We start from the raw sequence: 24533 nt of genomic DNA on the forward strand, positions 1-24533 counted from the left end.
TCTTTCTTTAGGGATTCTGTATTAATCTATTATAGGAAATGAATCAGTTTTTGTTACAGAGTTCACTTTACGATAATCTGTACACATTCTATATGTTCCATTTGATTTCGGTACAAGAATACATGGAGAGCTGTAACTGCTTTGACTTGGTTCAATAAAGTCATTATCCAATAAATACTGAACTTCTTGTCTTAGGTACTTTTGTTTTACAGGATTTGTTCTATATGGATGTTGTTTAATTGGTTCAGAGTTTTCAAGAATGACGTCATGATGTATTTTATCAGTCCGTGTGGGAATATCAGGAAATAAGTGTTCATATTCATAAATAAGCTGTTTCAGGTCATCTCGTTTCGACGGTTCTAAGTGTGCAAGTTTTTCATCCAGATTTTTCAGAATATCAGAGTTTTCAAGCTTTGCTGAACCAGGATCAGACTTTTCAAAACTTTCATAACTATTAGATTCAACTGAACATTGATTTTGTGGAACAGAGTTTACAAAAGATATAGGTTTACTAATTTTGCTATCTCTGTCAAAATATTCTTTTAACATATTTATGTGACACATTTGTTTTTGCTTTCGCCTCCCAGGAGTATTAATAATAAAATTAAGGTCACTGATTTTCTTTTCAATAGTATAAGGGCCAAAGTATCTTGCCTGTAATGGTTTTCCAGGTATAGGTAAAGGAGCAAGTACTCTATCACCAGGGTCAAAACTTCTTTCCTGAGTATTCCCATCATACCTTGATTTCATTTTATTTTGTGTTGATTTTAAATTAAGCCTAGCTAACTCACATGCATTAGTCAACCTATTTCGAAAATCTGATACATACTGAAGCAAATTTAAAGATATGTCATCTTCAGACAGGAATTTCTCTTTAAGAAAAAAGATAAATACAGAATCCCTAAAGAAAGCCCAACACGGCAAAATTGAAAATGTTGCAGGCTCGGTTTGATTGAGCTTGTTCATGGACGGTACTGGAAAGTGCAAGTTACCGTCCACGCCCCCTAGCACCGGCTTAAGCAGAATTCAACATTTAAACGTGAAATAGTTTTAAGGGTCCTCGTACAGTGTGACCAAATACTAATTCAAAAGGGCTGAAACCAAGAGATTCCTGAACAGATTCTCTTACAGCAAATAACAATAAATGGATACCTTCATCCCAGTCTTTTTCAGTGTCAAAACAATATGACCTTATCATATTTTTCAGAGTCTGGTGAAATCTTTCTAATGCACCTTGACTTTCAGGGTGATTGGCTGAAGACCTATATTGAGTAATTCCTAACTCGTGCATGACCTGCTGGAAAATACCATACATAAAATTTGACCCTTGATCAGACTGTACTGATTTAGGTAAACCAACAAATTTGAAAAATTTCACAAGAGCCTTGACAATAGTTTTGGCTTAAATATTTCTTAAAGGAAGAGCTTCAGGGAAGCGCGTAGAAGCACACATAATAGTTAATAAGTACTGAGAAGAACCTGATTTAGTTTTTGGTAATGGACCCACGCAGTCAATAATAACTCTAATAAAAGGTTCATCAAATGCAGGAATAGGCTGTAAATGAGCTTTAGGTATTGTCTGGTTAGGTTTTCCAACCATCTGACAAGTATGACAAGATTTACAGTACCTAGATACATCTGCTTTAAGGCCAGGCCAATAAAAATGACTGAGAATTTTATGGTAGGTTTTATTAACACCTAAATGACCTGCCATGGGTGTTTCATGAGCCAAGCTTAATATTTCCTGGCGATATGATTTAGGGACCACAACTTGGTGATTAACAGTCCACTCCTCTTCAGCAGGGACATCGGGCGGTCGCCATTTTCTCATATTTTGACCGGGATTTACTATAGACCGGCGAATAATATTACACGTTTATTGTCCGGTCTCCTCCGGTTTTGAAGTACATATTTTATTTGAAATCGTAACAAAAAAAAATAAGGTTTTTTATCCAAAAATGAATGTTTTCACTTTATTTGGTTACAATAATGAATTAACAGAGATCATCTCTCAAATTTATTTATATATTATAGATCTAATTATTATTATACAAAAACTTTCAATTCCAAAAATAACAAAAGCACTTTTCATTTTATTTATACAATGTATCTGATAGACCATAAAAAACATACAATAATTGAATAAAAAGGTACATTTTTATGGTATTAATATGACACAATCATATTTTTATTTAATTTGTTATTATAGCGTTTATTAAAGAGATTATGTTACAAATTGGATTTTATGAATTATTTAAGTGATTTTTTTAAAGTAAAATAAATGGTCTAAGAATATTGAATATAATATATTGAAAGATTGATCATAATTTACTGACTTTTTCCAGTTACTTTTAGGATCATAATCGTTGGTCAATATAACAATTGTATTTTTAAAATTTATGTAATAAAAAAATAATAAATAAACGTAATAACTCAGTATTAAAATAGCACATATATATAAAACACGAAAAAAAAAGAAACATTTTTCATAAAAGATGAAGAAAAAGACAAATTAAAACAGATATTACAATTACTGTATGATAAAACAATTATGCTCAACATGATTAACATGATAATTTTATCAGTGTCATAATTTTACTAAGTGTGAACAGATATCTTAAGATATTTAATGATGGGGACTTCTCTAATAGCGATTACAGAACAGAACAGAACATATATTTTATTATGAATCAATCATATACAGCTCATCTTCATATACAACAAATATATACATGCATGAATATGAAAAATGGTAAACGCATATCAATAAATGAAATAAACAAGTGAGAGTGTAATACAACACATGTAATATATACAATCCTTATATAACTTTAAACAATACAACAAGGTGGTCTTATATAGCATTATCCGGCATTCAATGAATCAAATCTTAATTTAAAAGCTTTGTTACAATATATAGCTTATTTTGTTAACACTGACTTCCTTTCTGAATTCAGCATTTCTAAATATTTAAATATGCTAGGGTTTCTTGTAAAATAGTTGGATATATACTGTTTCCTAAGAGAATCATACAAAGTACAAATCAATACAAAGTGATATTCATCTTCGATGTCATTATTGTTTCAATTAGTACATTTCCGGTCATTTCTATCAATATTATTATGTCTAGCGGTTTCTATGAATAAATTGTGAGATGATAATCTAAGTTTAGCTAATATATTTCTTAATTTCATAGAGTCAACAATATCCAGGTATTTAGACCTTGCTAAAATCGGTTTTTTGATATGTTTTATACAAATACAAATAAGAAAAATGTGTACACTAGAATTGCCTCCAAATTTGTGAATATAAATAATCTTTTAACGCCATGTAAGGACTGGTGTAAAATATTTAGCTTAACTGATTCTGGATACATCCACAACATCATTAAAAATCCCAACAACTTTGCAAAAGTGTTTTGACTTTAGACAACCAATTTACAGTATTTGACTTTCACTCTATCTCTAAATCTTCTGGACAATTAACATATAATTTTAATATACAATAGCTTGTTTTATTTTGAATATATTTTTTATAAAATTATTTAACGAATTTTACATGACGTGAAATATCATAATGGAAATCGGGCCCTATTTCTCAAGGCAATGAAAAGAAGTATTTGTTGACATTTTCAAACATTAAGCAACCATTTACATAACTTCCCATGTACAAATTTCCCAATTTTCCGACGGTATGGCTACCCATACCTCAAAAACCCTTAAAATAATTTGCCCTTCCCTCAAAAAGGTTGAAAAATTAAAATAAAGGGAAAATTTCTTTTTCTTTTTTTACATTTAAAAAATGAGTCCGATTTTGGCCCTTTATGTTTGAAGTGCCGTAAAAAACCAAAAAAAAATCATAGCAAAAAAATTGTTATCGTTATTCCCTATTATTACTCGGGTCTGTTGAATCACCCTTTTTATGTAAAGGAATAATTATACCGGATGACCAACACTTTGGGAAAGATCTACTATCAAGAATATAATCAAAAAGCAATTGTAAAGGATTCACAATATCATTTTATACATGATGTAAAGTGCTCGTATAAGATGTTATCAGCAGAACAAGCTTTATTACTACCTAAGCTTTTTGATGCTAGAACAATCTCTTCCACAGATATCGGTTTATCAAGTTCTTCAAATGTAGCATTGTTGCATTCTGATTCTAAGAAAGTTTTTACAAAGTCATCGCAATCATTATTAGTTTCACGTTTATCATGATTTGTAGAAAGATTTTTAAAATGTTCATAAAAAGAGTCAACTGTTTTTTTTTCACCCCGATTACCTGGCAATTTCTGTTTAAAAGTCTTCCAGAATTCACGTGGTGGTTTATATTTTATTGTATTTAGAGATTAGGCAAATGTTTTATTATACTTATTTTTCATTTACGACAATAATACTTTTAGTCCTTTTTCTTGATATAAACGTTCATTCTTTTCTCATCATTTGGGTTGATATTATATTCATACATTGCCTTTTTAAACAATTCATGTTTTTCTTTGCACACTTCGTTATACTACTTTTGTCTGTTTTCGTCTATACTGGTAAAATAAACAGCTTTACTTTTTGTGCAGCGTTCAAAGTATTTTTTCCCATTTAAATGTAGAAAATCTGTGAATTTATTTAGTAGTATATCGGGTACTTCTCCATTAGAAACATCATTAAATAAACTGTTTTCTAAATCACTAATGCCGTGTCTAACGTCATTTACAAAAGCATCTCTATATTCATTATTCCACTTGTAATACATATGTTTTTTGGAAGATGTACATGATAGCTCAGTATTTATACCGAAAGAGAACGAAATTGGCGTATGATTTGAAAAGGTATTGAAATCTGTAACATTAAAACTGACAATGTCCTTAAAATTACCCTCCTCCGTCAATACATAGTCGACTAGACTTTCACCGTTGTGTGTCATACATGTCCTGTTACCGATACCGTTAAGACTATGTAGTCTTCCGTTAACAATACGTATGTTGGTTGATTTACATAAATCAATTAACAATTCTCCAAATCTATTCGCTGTTACGTCACACGTTGCGCGAGGGAGTGCTGAGTCAATATCAAATGTATCGTCGTTTCCTATTATTCGATCGTTATCAATATAATCATGTTTTTTACAAACCCCAGAGTTAAGATCGCCCGAAACAAATACTTTTCCTAATGTGTTATATCTATTTATATCATTTTAAATTTTTCTAAAAATATTAACGTCATACGTATTGTGAATAGGAGAATTTTCTAGCGCTATAGAGGTTACTGCAAGATATATGTCTTTTTCTATTTGAAAAAATGTTTTATCCAGTTTTAGCCAAATTAAGCAATCAATGTCATTTTGAACAACTTTAACCCCCTTACGGCAATTATCCTTTATATAAACTATTAGTCCCCCACTAGATCAGATCAGAACACTCTCACGTGTAACCTTTTTCGTACTGTTACCGTTGCATAATTTCTTATTGATGTACGGCTTGCCAACCTTCAAAAATGCCTCCTCTCCGTTTTCCCGTGCTTTTTTCATGATTGGGATCAACTGTTTTCTAGTCTCTATGATTTCACAAGGAAATTGTTCGCTGATCCCGAGCGGTGTGCCGTTTAATTGTTTTGATGATTTTCTGACCTTCTCCCTGTCTGGAAAATACGCAAACTTTGCGACTATTGGTATTATTTTCTGGTGGCTTTAATTCCCTATTCTATGAGCTCTATGAGGTTGAATGTTAGATTTTGCATCATTGATTTTCAGCTTATCTTCTAGGAAGGATAATATCTTGTCCTCACTGTTTTCATCTTTCACTTCACAAAGGTTATAGAATATCAAATTATTTCTCAAATTTCTACATTTTAAGTCTATAATTTTAGCTTTCAAGTCATCTTCTGAGATTTTTTGTTCACTCTTTTACATAGACTGTATCATTTTTTCGAGCTCATCCTGCCTTTTGTTTATACTGTCTAATAAACTGCTGTCAAAGGCTCGGTAATATTCAATGTCCTGGATTTTGGATTCTATTTCATTTATCTGCTTGCTCATAGTGTCTGACTTTACCGTTAACGTGTTCACACTAGACTGAATAGTTTCTAAATGGCTGAGTTTCTTGTCCATCGAATCTAATCTTTGTATAATAATTGACATCATATCACTTTGTGTATTCACGTTTCGAGGTGAAGTTTCTGGTGAGAATAATGGTGACACTGAATTCATTACCATATATTGATTATTACAGCTCTGATATGGTAGTTGGGGTGGTAAACAAAAGTTATGACTTGCCTGGTATTGACTACCGGTCATATTTGGTGTACCCATTTGAATTCCTCCGCCAATTTGTTCCATTGTGTTTGAACGTTTTGCCACAGATTGCACGTTACCCGGTGATTCTTTCGTCTTTTTACTTTTTCTGGGCATTTGAAAATTTAAATACACTTACAATACTTCCATGTATACACTATTTTATCAATAATCCGCCTGGTTTATAGATTTAATCCATTTTTTTCTCAATTTTACCAAGAGTTTTTCAAAATTTGCTACCATTTTTCACGCATGCAAAATATCAGAGCATAATAAGGGACAATAAACAAGTGTGGTGTTGATCATACGTTACACAAGTAGATTATAAATGATTGTATATGCCTGTTGCCATTGATAATCACGATATTTCATTGATGAACATGAAAAAGTAACAATTATGATTATAAATTAAATGTTATAATAAAAAAAAATATGACTCTTGCATATTTTTTTGGCAAAATCGGCATGAAATATATCGTCAATCATTTAAAAATTCACTACAATTTCATTGACAAATACACAACAACACAGAATTTATATACATCAAAATTATGCACAAAAAGCAATTATAAATAATGACATACATAAAATATAAACATATAATATAACATAATACATTACTTTATCATTTTCAAAATGTATACAAGTCGCAATGTGACGTGATAATGATAATGTATTATTCATTTAAGGAAATCTTTATGTAATACATCAACAACAACAAAAAACAAACAAGAGCATCAAAATCATACACATTTCAAATTCTACACAATTTTAGTTTCATTTATAACTTTTTATGCTCACATAAAATAATTTATGTCATTCCCCGTAATTAATACACTTTTACATTTATATCTTTGATTAAATCATACAATAACTAACACAACAAAAATACATAATTAAAAAACAGTTAATTTGAAACGAAATACATTATTTACGAAAAAAATCTTATATCAACACATTTTTCATCTAGAAAGATCGATAATTTTTAGAAGACCGGCACTGACCGGGCCAGTAAATATGATACTATTCGCCGGTCTCTCGAAAATTCCAGTAGAGACCGGAGACCGGAAGCGACCGGACCGGAGAATAGTACATCCCTGATTTAGTATTCTTATACCCAATACCAATGAAACTTACACGCTCTGGTTTCCACTATCACCGGTAGTTAGTCAACAGTTGCTGATCGAACACGTCAAACATGGATAAATATAGTTTGTTGTTCTTGTTTTATTATGTTACAAGTGTTGATTCTTTACCTTTCAATGAAAACGATATAAAACTTAAGACCCTTATCGCTGAAAGCACTTGTAATTTCCCGCCTATGTTTTTAGCGAAGGATGAAGTGTACGCTTTACAGTTTCGGGCTTGTTCTGCAGATTGGAGTAACGATGTTTTGAAACAAATGTGCTTTGAACTAGAAAAGGAATCAATGTGTTATCTGACACCGAAGTCTGCTTCATCTCAAGGGCCAGTTGTACTACCAACATCCAATATAACCAAAAGCTTATTTTCCGGAAAAGACAAACAAGATTATGTGACAAAATTATGTCAGTACATGACAACTTTACCATGGAAATCAGATGAATGCTCTAAAGAATGCTCTGGTGAAGCATTTTTCATATGTGACCTATATGTTGCAATGGATAAAGTGTTACGTTCTTTCTTTGAACAAGGTATGACATTAAAAAATCAAAGGGCTGAAACACGGTGCATATCCATATCGGTACCCTCTTTGCGAAATCTGCTCAAACGGTACCCTCTCTGAACATGCACAGGTCATTCTCTGCTAAAAACAAACCAGCGATGGATAACACTACAGTAAAATTTCATTGAAATAAGGAAAGGAGGTATGACACGTAGAAAAGATGTATACCCCGGAACACTATGATGTTTTATTTATGTGCTGATTTGTCATGTGCCCGATTTTCATGTACTGCAACTTCACAATAAGCTACAAAAAATCGACATGTCTTGCTTCGCCCATCAACTCGACATATTTTTCGGGCTGAAATGAACCTGTGGCTTGATTATATATGCATCATACATATTTAATATGTTCATGAACATATCATCTTCGGACAAATGGCAGTATATTGTCAAAAATAAATGTAAAATTCATAAAAACACCCTACTTTCGGTTTTGCAGCGGAACGGGCTACCTCTCTTCATTTGATTTTTTATATCACAGGTACCCTCTCATTTTTAACACATAGCTAGGTACCCTCAAAGCACGACTTATGCTTTTCTTTGCGTTAATCGTTAAGTATGTAATATTTACATAAAAGTAAAAAGTACAATGTATTACATACACACTTAACGATTAACGCAAATAAAAGCATATGTCGTGCTTTGAGGGTACCTATGTGTTCAATAATGAGAGGGTACCTGTGATATAAAAATTCAAATGAAGAGAGGTAGCCCGTCCCGCTGCAAAACCGAAAGTAGGGTGTTTTTATGAATTTTACATTTATTTTTGACAATATACTGCCATTTGTCCGAAGATGAAATGTTCATGAACATATTAAATATGTATGATGCATATATAATCAAGCCACAGGTTCATTTCAGCCCGAAAAATATGTCGAGTTGATGGGCGAAGCAAGACATGTCGATTTTTTGTAGCTTATTGTGAAGTTGCAGTACATGAAAATCGGGCACATGACAAATCAGCACATAAATAAAACATTCTAGTGTTCCGTGGTATACATCTTTTCTACGTGTCATACCTCCTTTTCTTTATTTCAATGAAATTTTACTGTAGTGTTATCCATCGCTGGTTTGTTTTTAGCAGAGAATGACCTGTGCATGTTCAGAGAGGGTACCGTTTGAGCAGATTTCGCAAAGAGGGTACCGATATGGATATGCACCGTGTGAAAGCTCTGTTGTATTTTCTGATCTTTGCAATCTAAATCGTACTGTATCTGTATGTATTTTCCTGTATAAGTTTATTTTTATGTACTATAATTCATCTTGCAGGGCACCAGAGTTTGATACATACGGAATTTTGCATGACTAGAGTTGCATCAACAAATCATTTATGTTCAATTTTTTTCTGACAGCCACACTTTATCTTTGCACATCGTTGCATTTTCCTTAACAAAAACACCTAAATAAATTTAAAAAAATAGTTGCCCCGACTGGGCTTGGAACCCCGGACCTCTCACACATTAAACAAGCGCAAATCGGCCCCAAGTGAAATCGGCCTCAAGTCAGATCGGCCCCATGTCTTTATTTTCTTAATTCATTATTCATTTTCTTATTTTTTAAATGTTGATAAAAATCAATTGTGTGGATGGGAATACCAAATGATAAACAATGGATTACATAGAAAAGAAGAACAAAACATATAATAATCAATTTTATTTATTGTCTGAGTATAACGTTTAACATTTATCTTCAATGTACTATAAACATATGAAACAGTATACATGTAATTGTCACTTCTTATCACTGAACAATACTCGCCATGGATTACTTAGAAAACAAGAACTAAACATATAATAATCAATCTAATTTATTGTCTATAAACATATGGAACAGTAAACATGTAATTGTCACTTCTCATGTAATTGTCACTTCTTATCACTTATCGCACATTACTCTGCTTCTTGTCTAAGCACCCTGGGTTGGTAAAGACTTGAAACCTTCTTCAGCAGTGCCGTTGCCGACAGTTGTTTCGCATGATAGCTGCAAGCAGAAAAATTAAATAAAAGTATTAAAGAGTCAACAATTATAATATAAATGTATATTCATTTGAATGATTTATACAAATTAGAAATTAACATTAATTATATTTATATTGTATCACACACATTTTTCATGATCAATTATCAATCTGTGATCATTATACTAGCCTCTGTTTAAATATATTACTAATGAAATTCAACTTGACATCGATTTTTTTTTTATAAAAGAAAAGGTTTGAAGCATCATAAAGAATATACATTAATAGAACATTTTCAGTTCTTCAGTATCATCATTATGTATTTAAGGTCCCCTTATTCTTTATCTACGTTTGTAGTATCATACAAAATAAATAAAAATATGTAAATCGTTAATAAACTACACAAAAAGTGTAAGGGTCAATTTTTTCATTTGTTTTACCTGTTATGCACGACGTTTGGTTCCTGGTATGACCTTTCACACTCAACCGACACTATGCTATCGTCGTTTTCTGTTGTTTCCATGGACTCAACTGAAGCTGGCATCTCCGTTTCCATGGACTCTTCTTAGGTAGAAGTATCATGCTCGCGCTATTGCTGACATCCACAACATGTGATAAAACAGCTCCGTGTTTCCACGTATGGCATCCCTGTATTGCGTCTGTGATATGCCTAAAATATGTAATAAATTAAACCAAACCCCTAAATTATAATTAAAATTTTGTTCATTTATTTTTAAAGTCATTTATTAAGTCTTGTACAAGAAAAAACAACATTCCATAATTCCACAATAAAAAAAGTTTATGCATAGATACAAAGTCGAACAGCATTAAAAGCAGAATATTAAATTAAAAGCATGGCATAAATATTCATTTGAAATCATTTTTATCAAGAGTCTAATATATATGTTTTTTATAATTATACTAAGACTTTTTTCAATTTTGTTGATTATGATTTTATACACAGAGATTGAATCAAGGTAAGTAGTATTACTCATTCAGCTTTAAAGACGGCACAGTCTAAAACGCGGACGTCTTAAGTTGCTGTTGATATAATTTCTTTTAATTTAGATTTTTTTTAATCAGTTCTTTTATAGTTTTTAATTTAAAAAAATTAGATTTAGATTGATAATATATATATACAGTATAAAGCAATCAAGTGTGAACAACATGCTACCTGATTAAACGTCTCACTCTTTAATCGGATGGATATCTCTATAAATAAGTATTTTTCGGACAAAATTATCATAACAGAACAGAACATATTCTTTAATTTCTCTCAATTGTCTCAATTTTGTAATGAATTATTTTTAATTGGTACATTTATGTTAAAGTGCAATTCTCAGTTAATAACCTTGTAATTTTTGTCGAATAACATTATTTTAACCAAAATAGGATTTTTCATAAAAATAACTTTAGGGCCGTTTTGACTAGTTCTGAGGACGATATGACTAGTTTTGGGACCGAATTGACTAGTTTTGGGGCCAATTTGACTTTTTAAAATTGTGTGGCCGATTTGACTAATTTTGAGGTCGAATTGACTAATTTTGGGGCCGATCTGACTTGGGGCCGATCTAATTTGGGGCCGATTTGACTAGTTTGCAGAATTTCCATTGCATTTCGGGTTTGTAATATACGCGGATGAAGATGATTTTAATCAATGAAAATGCTATTTTTAGCGATATCGAAGTCTTTTATATAAGCAGAAAAATCACTGTTAATAGATATTGTGCATAATGTCAAAATATACAGATTAGTGAAGCAAAAATTTGAAAATCTCCTGATGAGTATTGGATGAAAATCACAAGAAGGGACAGAGTGAACTTTAAATTATCATAGCAAGAAAAAAATGAAAATAAAAAAAAGTAAATATAACGCATCATTTTTGGTGGATATGACTCGATCCGTATTGGGCTATATCGCCAGTTTAGTGATTATTCACCCAGAATAAGGACGATTCCCACTCTGAAACATTATCATATGTAATATGCTTTAAAATGTTAAGGTTAAAATGTCTAAACTAAAATGTAGCCTAGGTTTAAATATGGTATATAAATTATAAAAAATAAAATTCCATTTTTTTACACAACACAAATTGTCAATTTCACAATTGGGTTATGAACTTAGTTTTATCAGTACTATAACTTAATTAATTGCTTGGTAAAGGTTCTACTCACCCCTGAACCAACTTGGCACAGGTTAACCTGACCCACTATAAAAAAGGAACAGTATCAGCCTTGTCCTCCGTAATTGTCATTTTGTGACAGCTAATTTATATAGAACTATCTGTTCTGTTAAACATGCAAATTGAATGCAAGTTTAAAAATGGTTTGTACAAAAATGTAATTCATGAGACAAACAAAACTTGGGAACATACAAATCGTAAAATTTTCATATACTTATTACATTGCGTTCTGAAAAAATGTAAATCCAATCCAAATGTATTGCTGTGTTGTTATTAATGTTTTCTAAATTATTAATAAAAATAGAGAAAAAAAATGCATCTTTTTATTACAAGTATAAAAATATGACCCAAGTTGACTCATGCCGAGTTTGTTTTGGGCCTAGATGACTCTGGTGCTGAGTAAGTTTTGGGGCCAAGCTGACCCTGATTCGAATAGCCCCAGTTATGTGATGTGTCTCTCCCTTTTTAATAATTATCATGACATTATGTTCTTAATAATTTTCTGTCAAATAGTTTTAATAATTTCCAAATAAAGTCAAATATATGTTATTATCTCACCTGCGCACACACCAGAGAGGCTTTATAAGAATCTTACACTGGCTGCTGGTACAGGCCGGAATATCTAGCTCGAAGATAACTGTTTACAGCAATAACGAGGCTCTGCCGAGTTTCCCCTAAGCAGTTTCCCAAGAGCTAGATATTCCCGTCTGTACCAACAGCCAGTGTTTGATTCTTTTTCATGCATATTAAATGTCTTTTTTTCGGAACAGAAATAACACATTATTTTCATTACGAATTTTTTCTTATAGTAGCGTATGAACTTACAAACTTTATTCATAACAGTAAAATGACGTCATCCTTAGAACACAATTCATCATAAATGGCGCGCAGCAATGACGTCATTAAAAGCATGCGACTTGTACATTAGGTGTAAGACAGAGTTTTCTAGCACCGGTGAAAACAGTAGATAATCCTGTCTGATATGCAAGAAATATTGAAAACTACATGTACATTGATGTCTTCTTTTGTGAAACATCATTGCCAAGAGCTTAGATGTTTGGCATGTAGCATTGCCTTGTTGACTTCTTCATGTGACCTAATTACTAACTTAATCATTGATAAAAATAAATTTTGACTTTTTCAAGCTATGTATCTCTAGTGCGCGATACAGGACTATCATGGCCCTCTTGTTGTTTCTATTTGCTGAAAAAAACAAAACAAAGACAACATTTGGAGACTTGGCGGACATTGCTGATAAATGCTACTTTATGTAACCAGATACTATATATTTGTATAATAAAGGAATATAAGTATTCTTATTCCTAAATGCACATGTATATTTAAATTACTTAAAGTTTGAAGAAAAAATTTGAAAGATGGTCGAATGAAAAGAATGCCTACCATATTAAGCTAAACAAAAGTATCAATGCTAGATCATGGTCACAGTTTTCCTTTTGTTGTTAATGAAACTTGACACATTTTAAAACTTATACATACTGTATATTCACATTGTAGAAACTAAGAATCAACAAATGGAAACTTTTTATATTGAATATTATCGAGAGATGAAATTGACAAACCAGAACCCTATTCTTGAAAGTGACAAAAATACTAAATTGTAAGGGTGTAACGATACTCTGTCTCGCCTCACGATACGAAACATATCACGGTACAGAGTCCATGATACGATACGTATCACGATACAGGTTGACTAAAGAAAATTGTCTGTAATCCATTTAAACTTTATATTTTCACACAGATGTATTATGCAAGATTAATTTAAAGTTGTGATGTAACAACATTATGTTTCCTATTGACATTTTGATAGTTAAAGTAAAAGGCTAAAAGCTATAATATTTTCTGAAGCTTTGAGAAGTAAAATACCTACAATAAATAATATCATTCAATATAGAAGCACAGGTGATAGAAACATCACATTTGTATTGTCATATGTAAGTTGATAACTATTTTGGATAAATTACTCAAGTTTAATATAAAAATTTAAAATGTTCAACAGTTAGATGTACCGGATGAGACAATTTTCGGACTACGTGTAATAATGAGCATAAGCTGACCAAAAAAATTATTTTACTTTACTCACATATAACACATTCATAACGGTTATAACGTATTAACTAACAGTTACATATATCTGTTGACAATATGGAAGGTATGGAAAATATCCAACAAAATAGCGTAGCCATAACTCTACACAACTAGCGGTCTATTGCAGTGTTTTGATCAACAATGTAGGGTTTATTTGCGAATGTGTCAAGATATTATATTATCATCTATTAATGAATTTCAGCTTGCCAAAAAGTGTTTCCAAAAAGGCAGTTTCAGCTGATGGTCAGTTCTTTCAAAAATAACAATGTCAGAAAAATAAATTCAGCACATTGAAATAGCAGTCAAAGAAGACATTTTCCCGATTATTTTTTCACCTTAATTCCAAAATGCTTCTATATTTTGACTAAAAAGAGACTGACCCTGATTTAAATTCATCTTCTGCAATTTTTACTGAAATAAATACTCCCCTTGAAAATGGTTAATAATGCCGTAACGTCCAGTACCGTATGTGTGATTTGTCGTACCGTGAACCGTACCGAGTGAAGACAGTACGGTATACCGCGAGTAAGGTATACCGTTACACCCTTACTAAATTGGTTCCAAATAATAATCAAACTATTTATAGCTCGAACCCAACTTTCTGAAGAAAAAAGTGGAGCTAGTGTTATGATGCTCTCTTTGGCATCAGCATGGACTTCAGTGTTAAAAATCCTTTTTGTTAAGGTCCATTTTCTTATAAAAGCTTTTGACTTAACTGCTAAGTTTGCAAATTTGGCCTAATTGTTAATAATTATTGTCGTTAAAGGACATCATTTCAAAAGGGCAGATAATCCTGAATTTATTTTATGAAAAGAAATGCCCCTTTTTCATTTTAGGTTTTAAGCCCCGGTCAACCTTATGTTAAGATCCATTTTCTCAGAAATTGTCAAAGTTATTCATAAGTTATGTTCACAATCAAAATAATCCAAAAATAAAAAAGTTATGACCTCTTGTTTTCTTAATATTTTGGTTCTGATGTCAATTTTTCAAAAAGTTAAACTGTCAAAATTAATCACTTCATACTTGGATAACTTGTTGAGTTTTTAAAATGGAATGCATCTCCTAAGGACAGGTAACTTTATAAAAAAAAATTTCACAGTTATGCCCCCTTTGATTTCTTGTTGAACTTTTTTTAAGGTACATTTTCAAAAAGTATCAAAGATATTCACTTTAAACTTGGAGTACTTGTTTATAACCAAATTGGAAATGCATATCTAAGGGGCAGATAATCATGAAAGCAATTTTTGCTTAATTGTCCCCTGCCTTTTCGAAAAAAAGGGGGATATAGAAATAGGCTCCGTCCGTCCTTCCATCTGTCCGTCCGTCCGTCACACTTTCGTGTCCGGTCCATAACTTTTTCATTTATGAAAGGAATTTGAAATAACTTGGTACAAATGTTTATTATAATAAGACGATGTGTGATGCGCAACATCCAGACCCCTACCTCTAGGGTCAAGGTCGCACTTGCTCGTTCAAGGTCAACATTGTCTATTTGAGGGTATATGTCGTGTCCGGCCTTTAACTGTCTTATCTATGAAGGAATTTTGTAAATACTTGCCATAATTGTTCACAATAATTAGACAATGTGTCATGCGCAAAAACCGGTCACCTAACTCCAAGGTCAAGGTCACACTTGGCACAAATAGTCACAATAATAACACGATATGTCAAAGACAACACCTGCACCCCTACCTCCAAGGTCAAGGTCACACTTAGAGGTCAAAGGTTAACAGAGTCTGTTATTTTATATATTTTGTGTCCCGTCCGTTACTTCTTCATAGATTAAGGGATTTTGAAAATACTTGGCACAAATGAAATGATTAGATGATATGTCATGTGTAGCATCTGTGTCTCTACCTCCAAGGTCAAGGTCACACTAAGAGGTCAAAGATTTACATAGTCTGTTATAGGGTATATTTTGTGTCCAATCTATAACTTCTTCATAGTTCAAGGGATTTTGAAAATACTTGGCACAAATAGTCTCAATAATAAGACGTTATGTCATGCATAACACCTGCTCCCCTACCTCCAAGGTCAAGGTCACACTTAGAGGTCAAAGCTATACATGATAGATTTTTAAATTTCGTGTTTCATTTTATTTTTTTAACAAATTTATTGTTGCATTTGCAGATCTAGCACTGATCATAATTTTGGACTGAATGTCGCTGAGATCAATACCTCAATCTTTTGAAATAACACAGTTTTATGCTTCATATAAAACTTCCCAATGCGGGGGCGTTGGTAACTCTGTTACAAATTCTTGTTATTTCTCTTTTTTGACTTTGAATATTTGCATTTTTCTCAAAAACTTTAATATTTTTGTTGATTTCTAAGAGCAGATATTTTTCTGCTAAGCACGCTCGCTGAATTATGCGCCCTTATAATTTCTATGTTCAACTATCTGTCACTTAGACAAATGGAGCATGCTCTCAGCAGACAGGTCTTGTTTTAAAAATATAAATTATAATAAATGCACATGCATGACATTATATACATTGCAAAATTTTCAAATGAATTATATATTTTTTAATAAGACAAGAATTAAGGATAGTTTGAATCAACCAAGCTCAAAAATGAATGTGATTTATGTATAGTAGAAGTTAAGAACATGCACAATATTTTAACTTTATTTTATTGATACTTTTTAATATGGTTATCCGTTATTAATGTTATTTAAGAAAAATAAATCAGTTTTATTGATGTTTATGTATTTTAAATGTTTATTTCTTCGTTTGTTTACATTTTTATGCTGGCGGTCTCCGTAACGTAGGCACTGTTGCGATTGGTTGGTGTAATACTATCAGATTTTGAGCCTCAGTTATAGACTTACAGGGAAACAAAGGCGTTCTTTTGTGAATCTACAATGCCTATAGAACTTAGATATTTGGTATTTTGAATTGCAAAAGTTAAATAAATCATGGTCCTAGTATAGAAAATAAGGGTGTTTTCTAATGTTATATGACTAAAAAAATGTGTAGAATTATGCAATAAATCTTATGTTTAACAGTTATATGATCTAACCAAAATGTAAAAAAAACTAAAAGCAATACTATAGAAAGAACAAATATTTATGCATATAACTATTTAGTGTATAGGAAAGTTAAAATTTAGAGGGTTTATTTACCCAATTTTGTGCATGTACATACGCACAAGGATGCATTTAAAACCCACGTTTCTGGGTCCTTAGGAAACGCCTTAACAAATCTTGTCAGCCTAAAGTTTACATGGTATGTAACAGTATAAAGCGGACCTCTATTAAGTATGTTCAGATCATAACCACAACAATCAAATCATGGGGTCAAATGGTTCGTATTTGGGAACACAAGGTTTTTTTTAAGGAAAATCTTAGAAAAATTTCATCCCCAAAACTTATATGCGTCGAGTTCTGACATCTTGTGTGAAGCATTGTTTATAAGAGCTTTAACAACTTCTTATTTATCATGACATTGGAGTCAGAATTGGCCTACATGTACCTAGGGGCCCACTTGATTTTACATACATGTAGTATCCTACAAAAAATCCATAAAAAATTGTCTCATCTATAAATGCAATGCCTATATCTTAGATGATTTACAGACTGTTCACACCTCAGGGGTTTATTGGTGTCTTGAAGGATGAAGTGTCTTCAAAATTTGAGGTGAGGGATAAAGCGTCTGGGGGCCGAAGTGTCTTGTTCCTGCTTAGATATATTTTGTGCAGCATTTCATTGTAAACCACTAGTAAGTTTGTTCAAATGGCAATCCTGGGGTCAAAATTGGTTCCATCCCAATGTCATTTGATTTTAAAGAGTCATACAAGGTTAAGTTTTAAAAATATTCTTCTCCCAAACCCGAAACCCCATTGCCTAGATAATAGACAGATGGTTTGAAGCATTTTCTTTTGGACTTTTACCCAAATTTGTTTATATATTGTTAATATTTATTTTGAAGATGTTCCATATAATTGTATACAGTGTATTTGGGCATACATGTATATTTTTACATTTTATGAATAAATGTTTTTTCCATTTAGTTGAACAGTGTTATCACTTTATTGGATATGAATATGAAAGCCTTGGATAATTATGTTTGATCATAAAAATGTACTTTCATAAATCTGATTTCCATTAAACAATTATATAGAAATTTGAGACCTTACAAAATGTACAGTTGGAATGCAGATTTTTTTTTGTAACATCATAATTTAAAGGTGATTAATTAAAAGGTGATTAATTTAAAGGTGATTAATTGTCATTGCAGAAGCACAAGACTACACACACCTGGATGTTTTTGTACACTCTAGAGAGCTAGGTTTCTTATATCCATATCCACCAATTGGAGCATTGCACAACAACGATCTGTTAATGGACTGTGCCACTCCATCTCAAGATACAGGTTTAATACAACTGTGTAAAGTCATGGCTGAAGTTGCAGTAAAATTTGTCAAAAATAGAGTGAAAGCAACATTTCATGCAAGACAGGTGACTGAAAATGTAACTGCCAACTGGGACCCATGCTCAAGAATGTCAACTTTTGCTGCCTTCAGTACATCACAAGAATTTACACAACTTCAGCTGGACTGTCCTCAACTTTGTAATACACATTTGGCCATATGTAAATTGATCTATCTGGGTATTGAAACTTACCAGAATTTAGCAGGTAAGGCTTGAAAAATGAAATACATAATATTTCTAGGTCCCTAAGTTACAAATTTATTATAGTAAGTCAAAGGAAATGAGATTTTTTGTTTTGTTATTCTGTAAATTTTGTCATAGGAGTTTGTGGTTGAACTTTTCTAAAATAGCTTTTAAAAATAATTTCCAACCAATGAACAGAATGATGGCCACTAATGTAAAACATATTAGAAGGCTTACATGTATTATGTTGACATTTACTCCTTATCTCAGTCTATAGGAATAAAATGGCTTAAATCATTATTTTGTCTGAATGACCACAAGAACCAATCTAGGGATTTTTTGGGCTTATTTTACAGCCGATATTCAGTCACATTCCCATTTGAAAACAATATTTGTTTTCCAAATCCACAGAAAATATTCACATATGAAAGATACAAAATAAAGATACTGAATTTAAAATTCTAAAATCTTTGAAAATAAGGGCTTTTTCATTGTTACGGTGCTTAAATGTTCGATTATACCATCCTAGTCTGTCTTTGCATTCATTTAATCACTGCATACTTTTTGTCATGCATTTTCCCCAATTTTCACAAAACATGGCTGAAGTTCCCATTTCCATGGGTAAGGGTCATTTTCCAAAAATCCTGGAAAAAAGTGTGTATATACATTTTCTTTGTATCTGAGTCTTAACGTCTGTATACATGATGAGATTTCAGACTGAATTGGCACACCATAAGTGGAAGATTTGTCAGGAGCATGCACCAGGTGTTATGCTCATAAGTCAAGGTCACAGCAGAGTATTGCATTTGGTGTATTTTTCATATAGTCTAAAGTGTTGGTGTCTGGGCCATAACTTCTCCAAGCATTATGGGGTTTCAAAATAAATTGGTACATAAGACCGCCTGTTATGTAAATAGATCATAGATGATGTGTAGCAGGTTTGCATGCATGAAAAAAGTAGTAAACATGATCACCATTGTTAAAGAATGCAATGTGTTGTATACAATACTGATGTTATGTCCCGGGGCATTAAAATTATTAAACCATACATCCATCTGTTGAATGTGCTTACATTTTGGAATTTTGGTGGCTACAGAAACAATAGTTAAATGTACTTTTTAGCCAGTTAAAACCTCCATCTGTCTGTCTGTAGAGAGTTAACCTAAAACTGCAAGTCGGATTTATCTTAAGTTCTACTTGTACCAATGGCTTCATAAATTACACATTCACTAATCACATTTACAAAGTACATGATCTTAGCAAGTTACATAACAATGGCTCTTTTTTTTTCAAGTCTGACATTGCCCTATTCAGCACTTTGAAAATGGATATGGTTAACCTTAACCAGCAAGTTGGATATATCTTAAGTTCTATCCGTATTCTTAATAGCTTCATAATTTCTACACATACTAATCAGTACAATGTACATGATACTGCCAAGTTATATAACTGTGTATGCCATCCATTTTTTCAAATATTTTCCTGTTTTTTACTTTGAAAATATGACCTTGTATGGTTAACTTATTCCTGCAAGATGTATATATTAAAGTTCTCCTAATTACTTCATTTAATGATTTGGTGGATGGATATCCTCAATGGTCCTGTTAACATTTTGAGGAGTAAGGGGTTACTGTGACTCAAGGTCATTTGTGTAAAAAATAAATTTTAATATATTTGGTCATACAGCTTTTATTTTAAAATTTATGCATTCATGTTTAATTTGGACATGCCTAGGGAGGTCCTCTTTACTTTGGTTTAGTTAAGGGTCATTAGGTCAAGGTCACCAATGTCAAAAAAAGTTTTTTTTTACCTATTACATGTGTTACCTCATTCTATTGACTGAAGTCTTTTATAATCAGTAGGAACATAAAAGTTTGAAGTCTTCTAGATCTCTAGATCAAGGGTGCCAGTTAAAGATTTCTACACATTTGCTTATTCAGGCTTTTTTATTCCCATTGTCCAGTTCAAAGGACAAGGTCACACTTGTTTATCAGACTTGAAGATTTTTTAATAGATTGCCTTTTTGTGCATAGCTTTGTCATTCATGGATGAAATTTGAAATAATTGTGGATAAATATGCTGCTTATTAAGATATGTAATGAGCAAAGTTCAGCTCAGCAGCCCAAAGGTCATGTTCATATTTGAATGTCAGAAGTCATGATATGACAGTCAGTGCATTGATAGTCATGCCCAGTCCATGTTTTTTGTCATTCAGTGACAGATTTTGTAGTACCTTGGTTTAAAGATATGGTTCTTTAAAACAGTTTGTGATGCGTTTTAAGGTTTAACGATCAAGGTCACCCTAGGATTTTATGGTTTATAGTTTCATAACAGAACATTGATGGTTATATCCAATCAATCAATTCTGCCATACATGAATGGATTTTGAAAAGAATGGCATACTTCCGTGGCTCATTTAATAGGAAATATGAGGAGATATTTGTTAATGTTTGTTTATTACTTATACACACTCTTTACAATAGTCGTACCTTTGATGTAAGTCAAGTCAAGTTCATGGTTCGCCTCCTTGGCCCTGCTAGGTTTGTCTGTTTCCAACGACAGTTCTTGTTTATTTATATTTTTCATATTTGTGAAGATGATAACTTGCATGGTCACCTTCCTTTAGATTGAGGTACGGGTCATTTGGGATAAGATCACCAGTGCTAAATGTGGATTTTTACACTTTTGCCCCTATAGCCTTTATCAACAGATGTCTTTCATAATTGGTATGAAGATATCTTGCATGGTTTTTTTCCTTTGGTCATTAAGGGTTCAGTGGGTCATGGTCGGAGGTGCCAAGTATGGTTTTCTAAATTTTTGCTTATACAGGCTTTATTTAAAGACTGATGTTTTTTTATTTGGAAGGAAGATACCTTGGATGGTCCAATATTAGGAGTCTCAAGGTAAAGGTGACTTTATAAATCTATTTTTTTAATGATGTCTCATAATTAGAAGGGACATTCCTTAGGTCACTGGGTTCCCGGTCAAGAGCTTGCATTTAAATATGTTTAATAAATTTTTATTTGGTAAGTTGAGTAGTTTTTAACTTCATCACATAGTTCTGACATGCCAACCTATATTTTTCACAAAAATCAAACTTCATGGCTTTGTTAAAATATATCACTGTGTTTACATTTTGTTTGGCAATATTTCTGTCCATAACGGAATGAATGGGTAAACCTTTTTTGTAACATTATCTCTGACATCACACTTAGTAACATTGTATATTGCTTGTATTCTAACTAGAACAAACTTTCTACAATGGCGATTATGGAGAAAATCTGGTTTTGTAGCATTGTTCTCTTTTTTTGCTTCATATAGTTATTCCTTAGATTTACCATTTCTACTTCATGCAACTTTTGTGGCTGTTTCTCTTTTATGCAACTGTTAAGGAACATCAACAAATTTGATCAGGACTTTCTTTTACAGGTGGTAGAGTCAATTCACTGGCAAACGAGTTACCTATAATAGGTGATGCTGTTAACAACCCGTCATCATTAGATAACAAGTTTAATCCTGAAAGCCAAAGCAAACCTGAAATAAAGACTACTGATGCAGGAAATGTTGGAGGGAATCAAAATGCGAATGGTATTACTCGAGGACAGCCACAAGTTGGTACTGAAAGACAGCCACAAGGTGGTACTGGAAAACAGCCACAAGGTGGTACTAGAGAACAGCCACAAGTTGGTACTGGAGGACAGCCACAAGGTGGTACTGGAGAACAGACACTAGGTGGTACTGGAGGACAGCCACAAGGTGGTACTGGAGGACAGCCACAAGGTGGTACTGAAGAGCAGCCACAAGTTGGTACTGGAGGAAAGCCACAAGGTGGTACTGGAGAACAGACACTAGGTGGTACTGGAGGACAGCCACAAGGTGGTACTGGAGAACAGACACTAGGTGGTACTGGAGGTCAGCCACAAGGTGGTACTGGAGAACAGCAACAAGGTGGTACTGGAGAACAGCCGCTAGGTGGTACTGGAAGACAGCCACAAGGTGGTACTGGAGAACAGCCACAAGGTGATACTGTAGGACAGCCACAAGTTGGTACTGAAGGACAGCCACAAGGTGGTAATGGAGGACAGCCACAAGGTGGTACTGGAGGACAGACACTAGGTGGTATTGGAGAACAGCCACAAGGTGGAACTGGAGGACAGCCACAAGGTGGTACTGGAGAACAGCCACAAAGTGATACTGGAGAACAGCCACAAGTTGGTACTGCAGAACAGACACTAGGTGGTACTGGGGGACAGCCACAAGGTGGTACTGGAGGACAGCCACAAGGTGGAACTGGAGGACAGCCACAAGGTGGTACTGGAGAACAGACACAAAGTTATACTGGAGGACAGCCACAAGGTGGTACTGGAGAACAGCCACAAAGTGATACTGGAGAACAGCCACAAGTTGGTACTGGAGAACAGACACTAGGTGGTACTGGAGGACAGCCACAAAGTGGTACTGGAGAACAGCAACAAGGTGGTACTGGAGAACAGCCACTAGGTGGTTCTGATCTGTCTGCAGGGCTATCGGTCATCAAAACAACATATGGTAAGATACGTTCGTGAATTTTTAGCTCACCTGTCACAAGTAACATGGTCGCTTTTCGTCTGGTGTCCGTCGGTCCGTTATCCGTCCATCATCTGTCCATCCGTAAACTTTTTCTTTAGACAACATGTTTTCATAAACCGCTGAGTTTATTTCATCTAAACTCCACAGGTATGTTGCTGTGGTTGTCAACTTTCAAATTTGTTCAAAGAATTTAATTCCATGCAAACCGAAAAAGCTGGACCTAAAATATTTGGCATGAAATATCGCCTAGTCTGTGTATACCAAGTTATTTTCAAATAAAAGCCCCAGGGTCAAAATTGGGGCCCGCCTGGGGGGGTCATTGTTTTCCTTATTTGAATATACATGAAAACTTTAAAAATCTTCTTTTAAAAAAAATTAAAGTGCTAGAGTTAAGATACTAAGCATGAAATATCTTCTAGTGAGTGTCTACCAAGTTTGTTAAAATAAAAGCCCTGAAGTCAAAATTAGCCCCGCTCAGGGGGGTGAGGGTTATTGTTTTTCCCTTTTTTTTGTGTACAGTAAAAACTTTAAAAATCTTCTTTTAAAAACCCTAAAAAGCTAGAGCTTAGATACTTATCATGAAACATCTTCTAATGGGTGTCTACCAAGTTTGTTCAAATAAGAGCCCCTGGGTTAAAATTGGCCCTGCCACGGGGCCTATATACAGGCGATTAACTTCAGGGCCATCATGGCCCTCTTGTTTATATAGTATAGTTTTGATAGTATTATTTGAACAGTCTACATAACAAAAAAGAACTACTAAGTTCTACTCTTGTTGATAAATTTACTTAAAATTTTCCTGACAGAATACATAGTATTTAATGTGCTTTTTTAGATGTTTTAGTAAATGTCTTCTTACATGGAAAACTACAAATTTAAAATATCACACACAGCAAAATTTATTATATTATAACTTTGACAGTAATTTGAATCCATTCTGTTTACATTAGTTTATGGAATAGTTTACTATGTCTCCGAAAATGTTTTGGAGACATTGTTTTTGCCTTCGCCATCTTTCTGTCTGTCTGTACTTCCGCCCGGATGTCAGTTCGTCCATCCATCCGCATTAAGCTTTTCCGCCCCCTACAGGTCAAACTACCAGTGGGATTTTA

General features: G+C 33.1%; 1 protein-coding gene across 6 annotated transcripts in view; it reads left to right on the plus strand.

The window, feature by feature from the left end:
• LOC132738697 (uncharacterized transmembrane protein DDB_G0289901-like) overlaps positions 1-24533 on the plus strand; it is a 112010-nt gene that overhangs the window by 61304 nt on the left and 26173 nt on the right. For 3 of the 6 annotated variants that reach the window (XM_060726283.1, XM_060726285.1, XM_060726286.1), the window contains exons 1-3: positions 7415-7958; positions 18476-18874; positions 22282-23400. In XM_060726283.1, coding sequence (XP_060582266.1) covers positions 7484-7958; positions 18476-18874; positions 22282-23400 — 1993 coding nt within the window. In that variant the 5' untranslated portion in view covers positions 7415-7483. Of the gene's footprint in view, positions 1-7412; positions 7959-18475; positions 18875-22281; positions 23401-24533 lie in introns of those variants that run through there. The other 3 variants (XM_060726287.1, XM_060726288.1, XM_060726289.1) reach the window with 3 other exon arrangements.

Source organism: Ruditapes philippinarum, unplaced genomic scaffold (assembly GCF_026571515.1).
Source record: "Ruditapes philippinarum isolate M1 unplaced genomic scaffold, ASM2657151v2 ctg2617_1_1_1_1, whole genome shotgun sequence".
NCBI classification, from domain to species: Eukaryota; Metazoa; Mollusca; class Bivalvia; order Venerida; family Veneridae; genus Ruditapes; species Ruditapes philippinarum.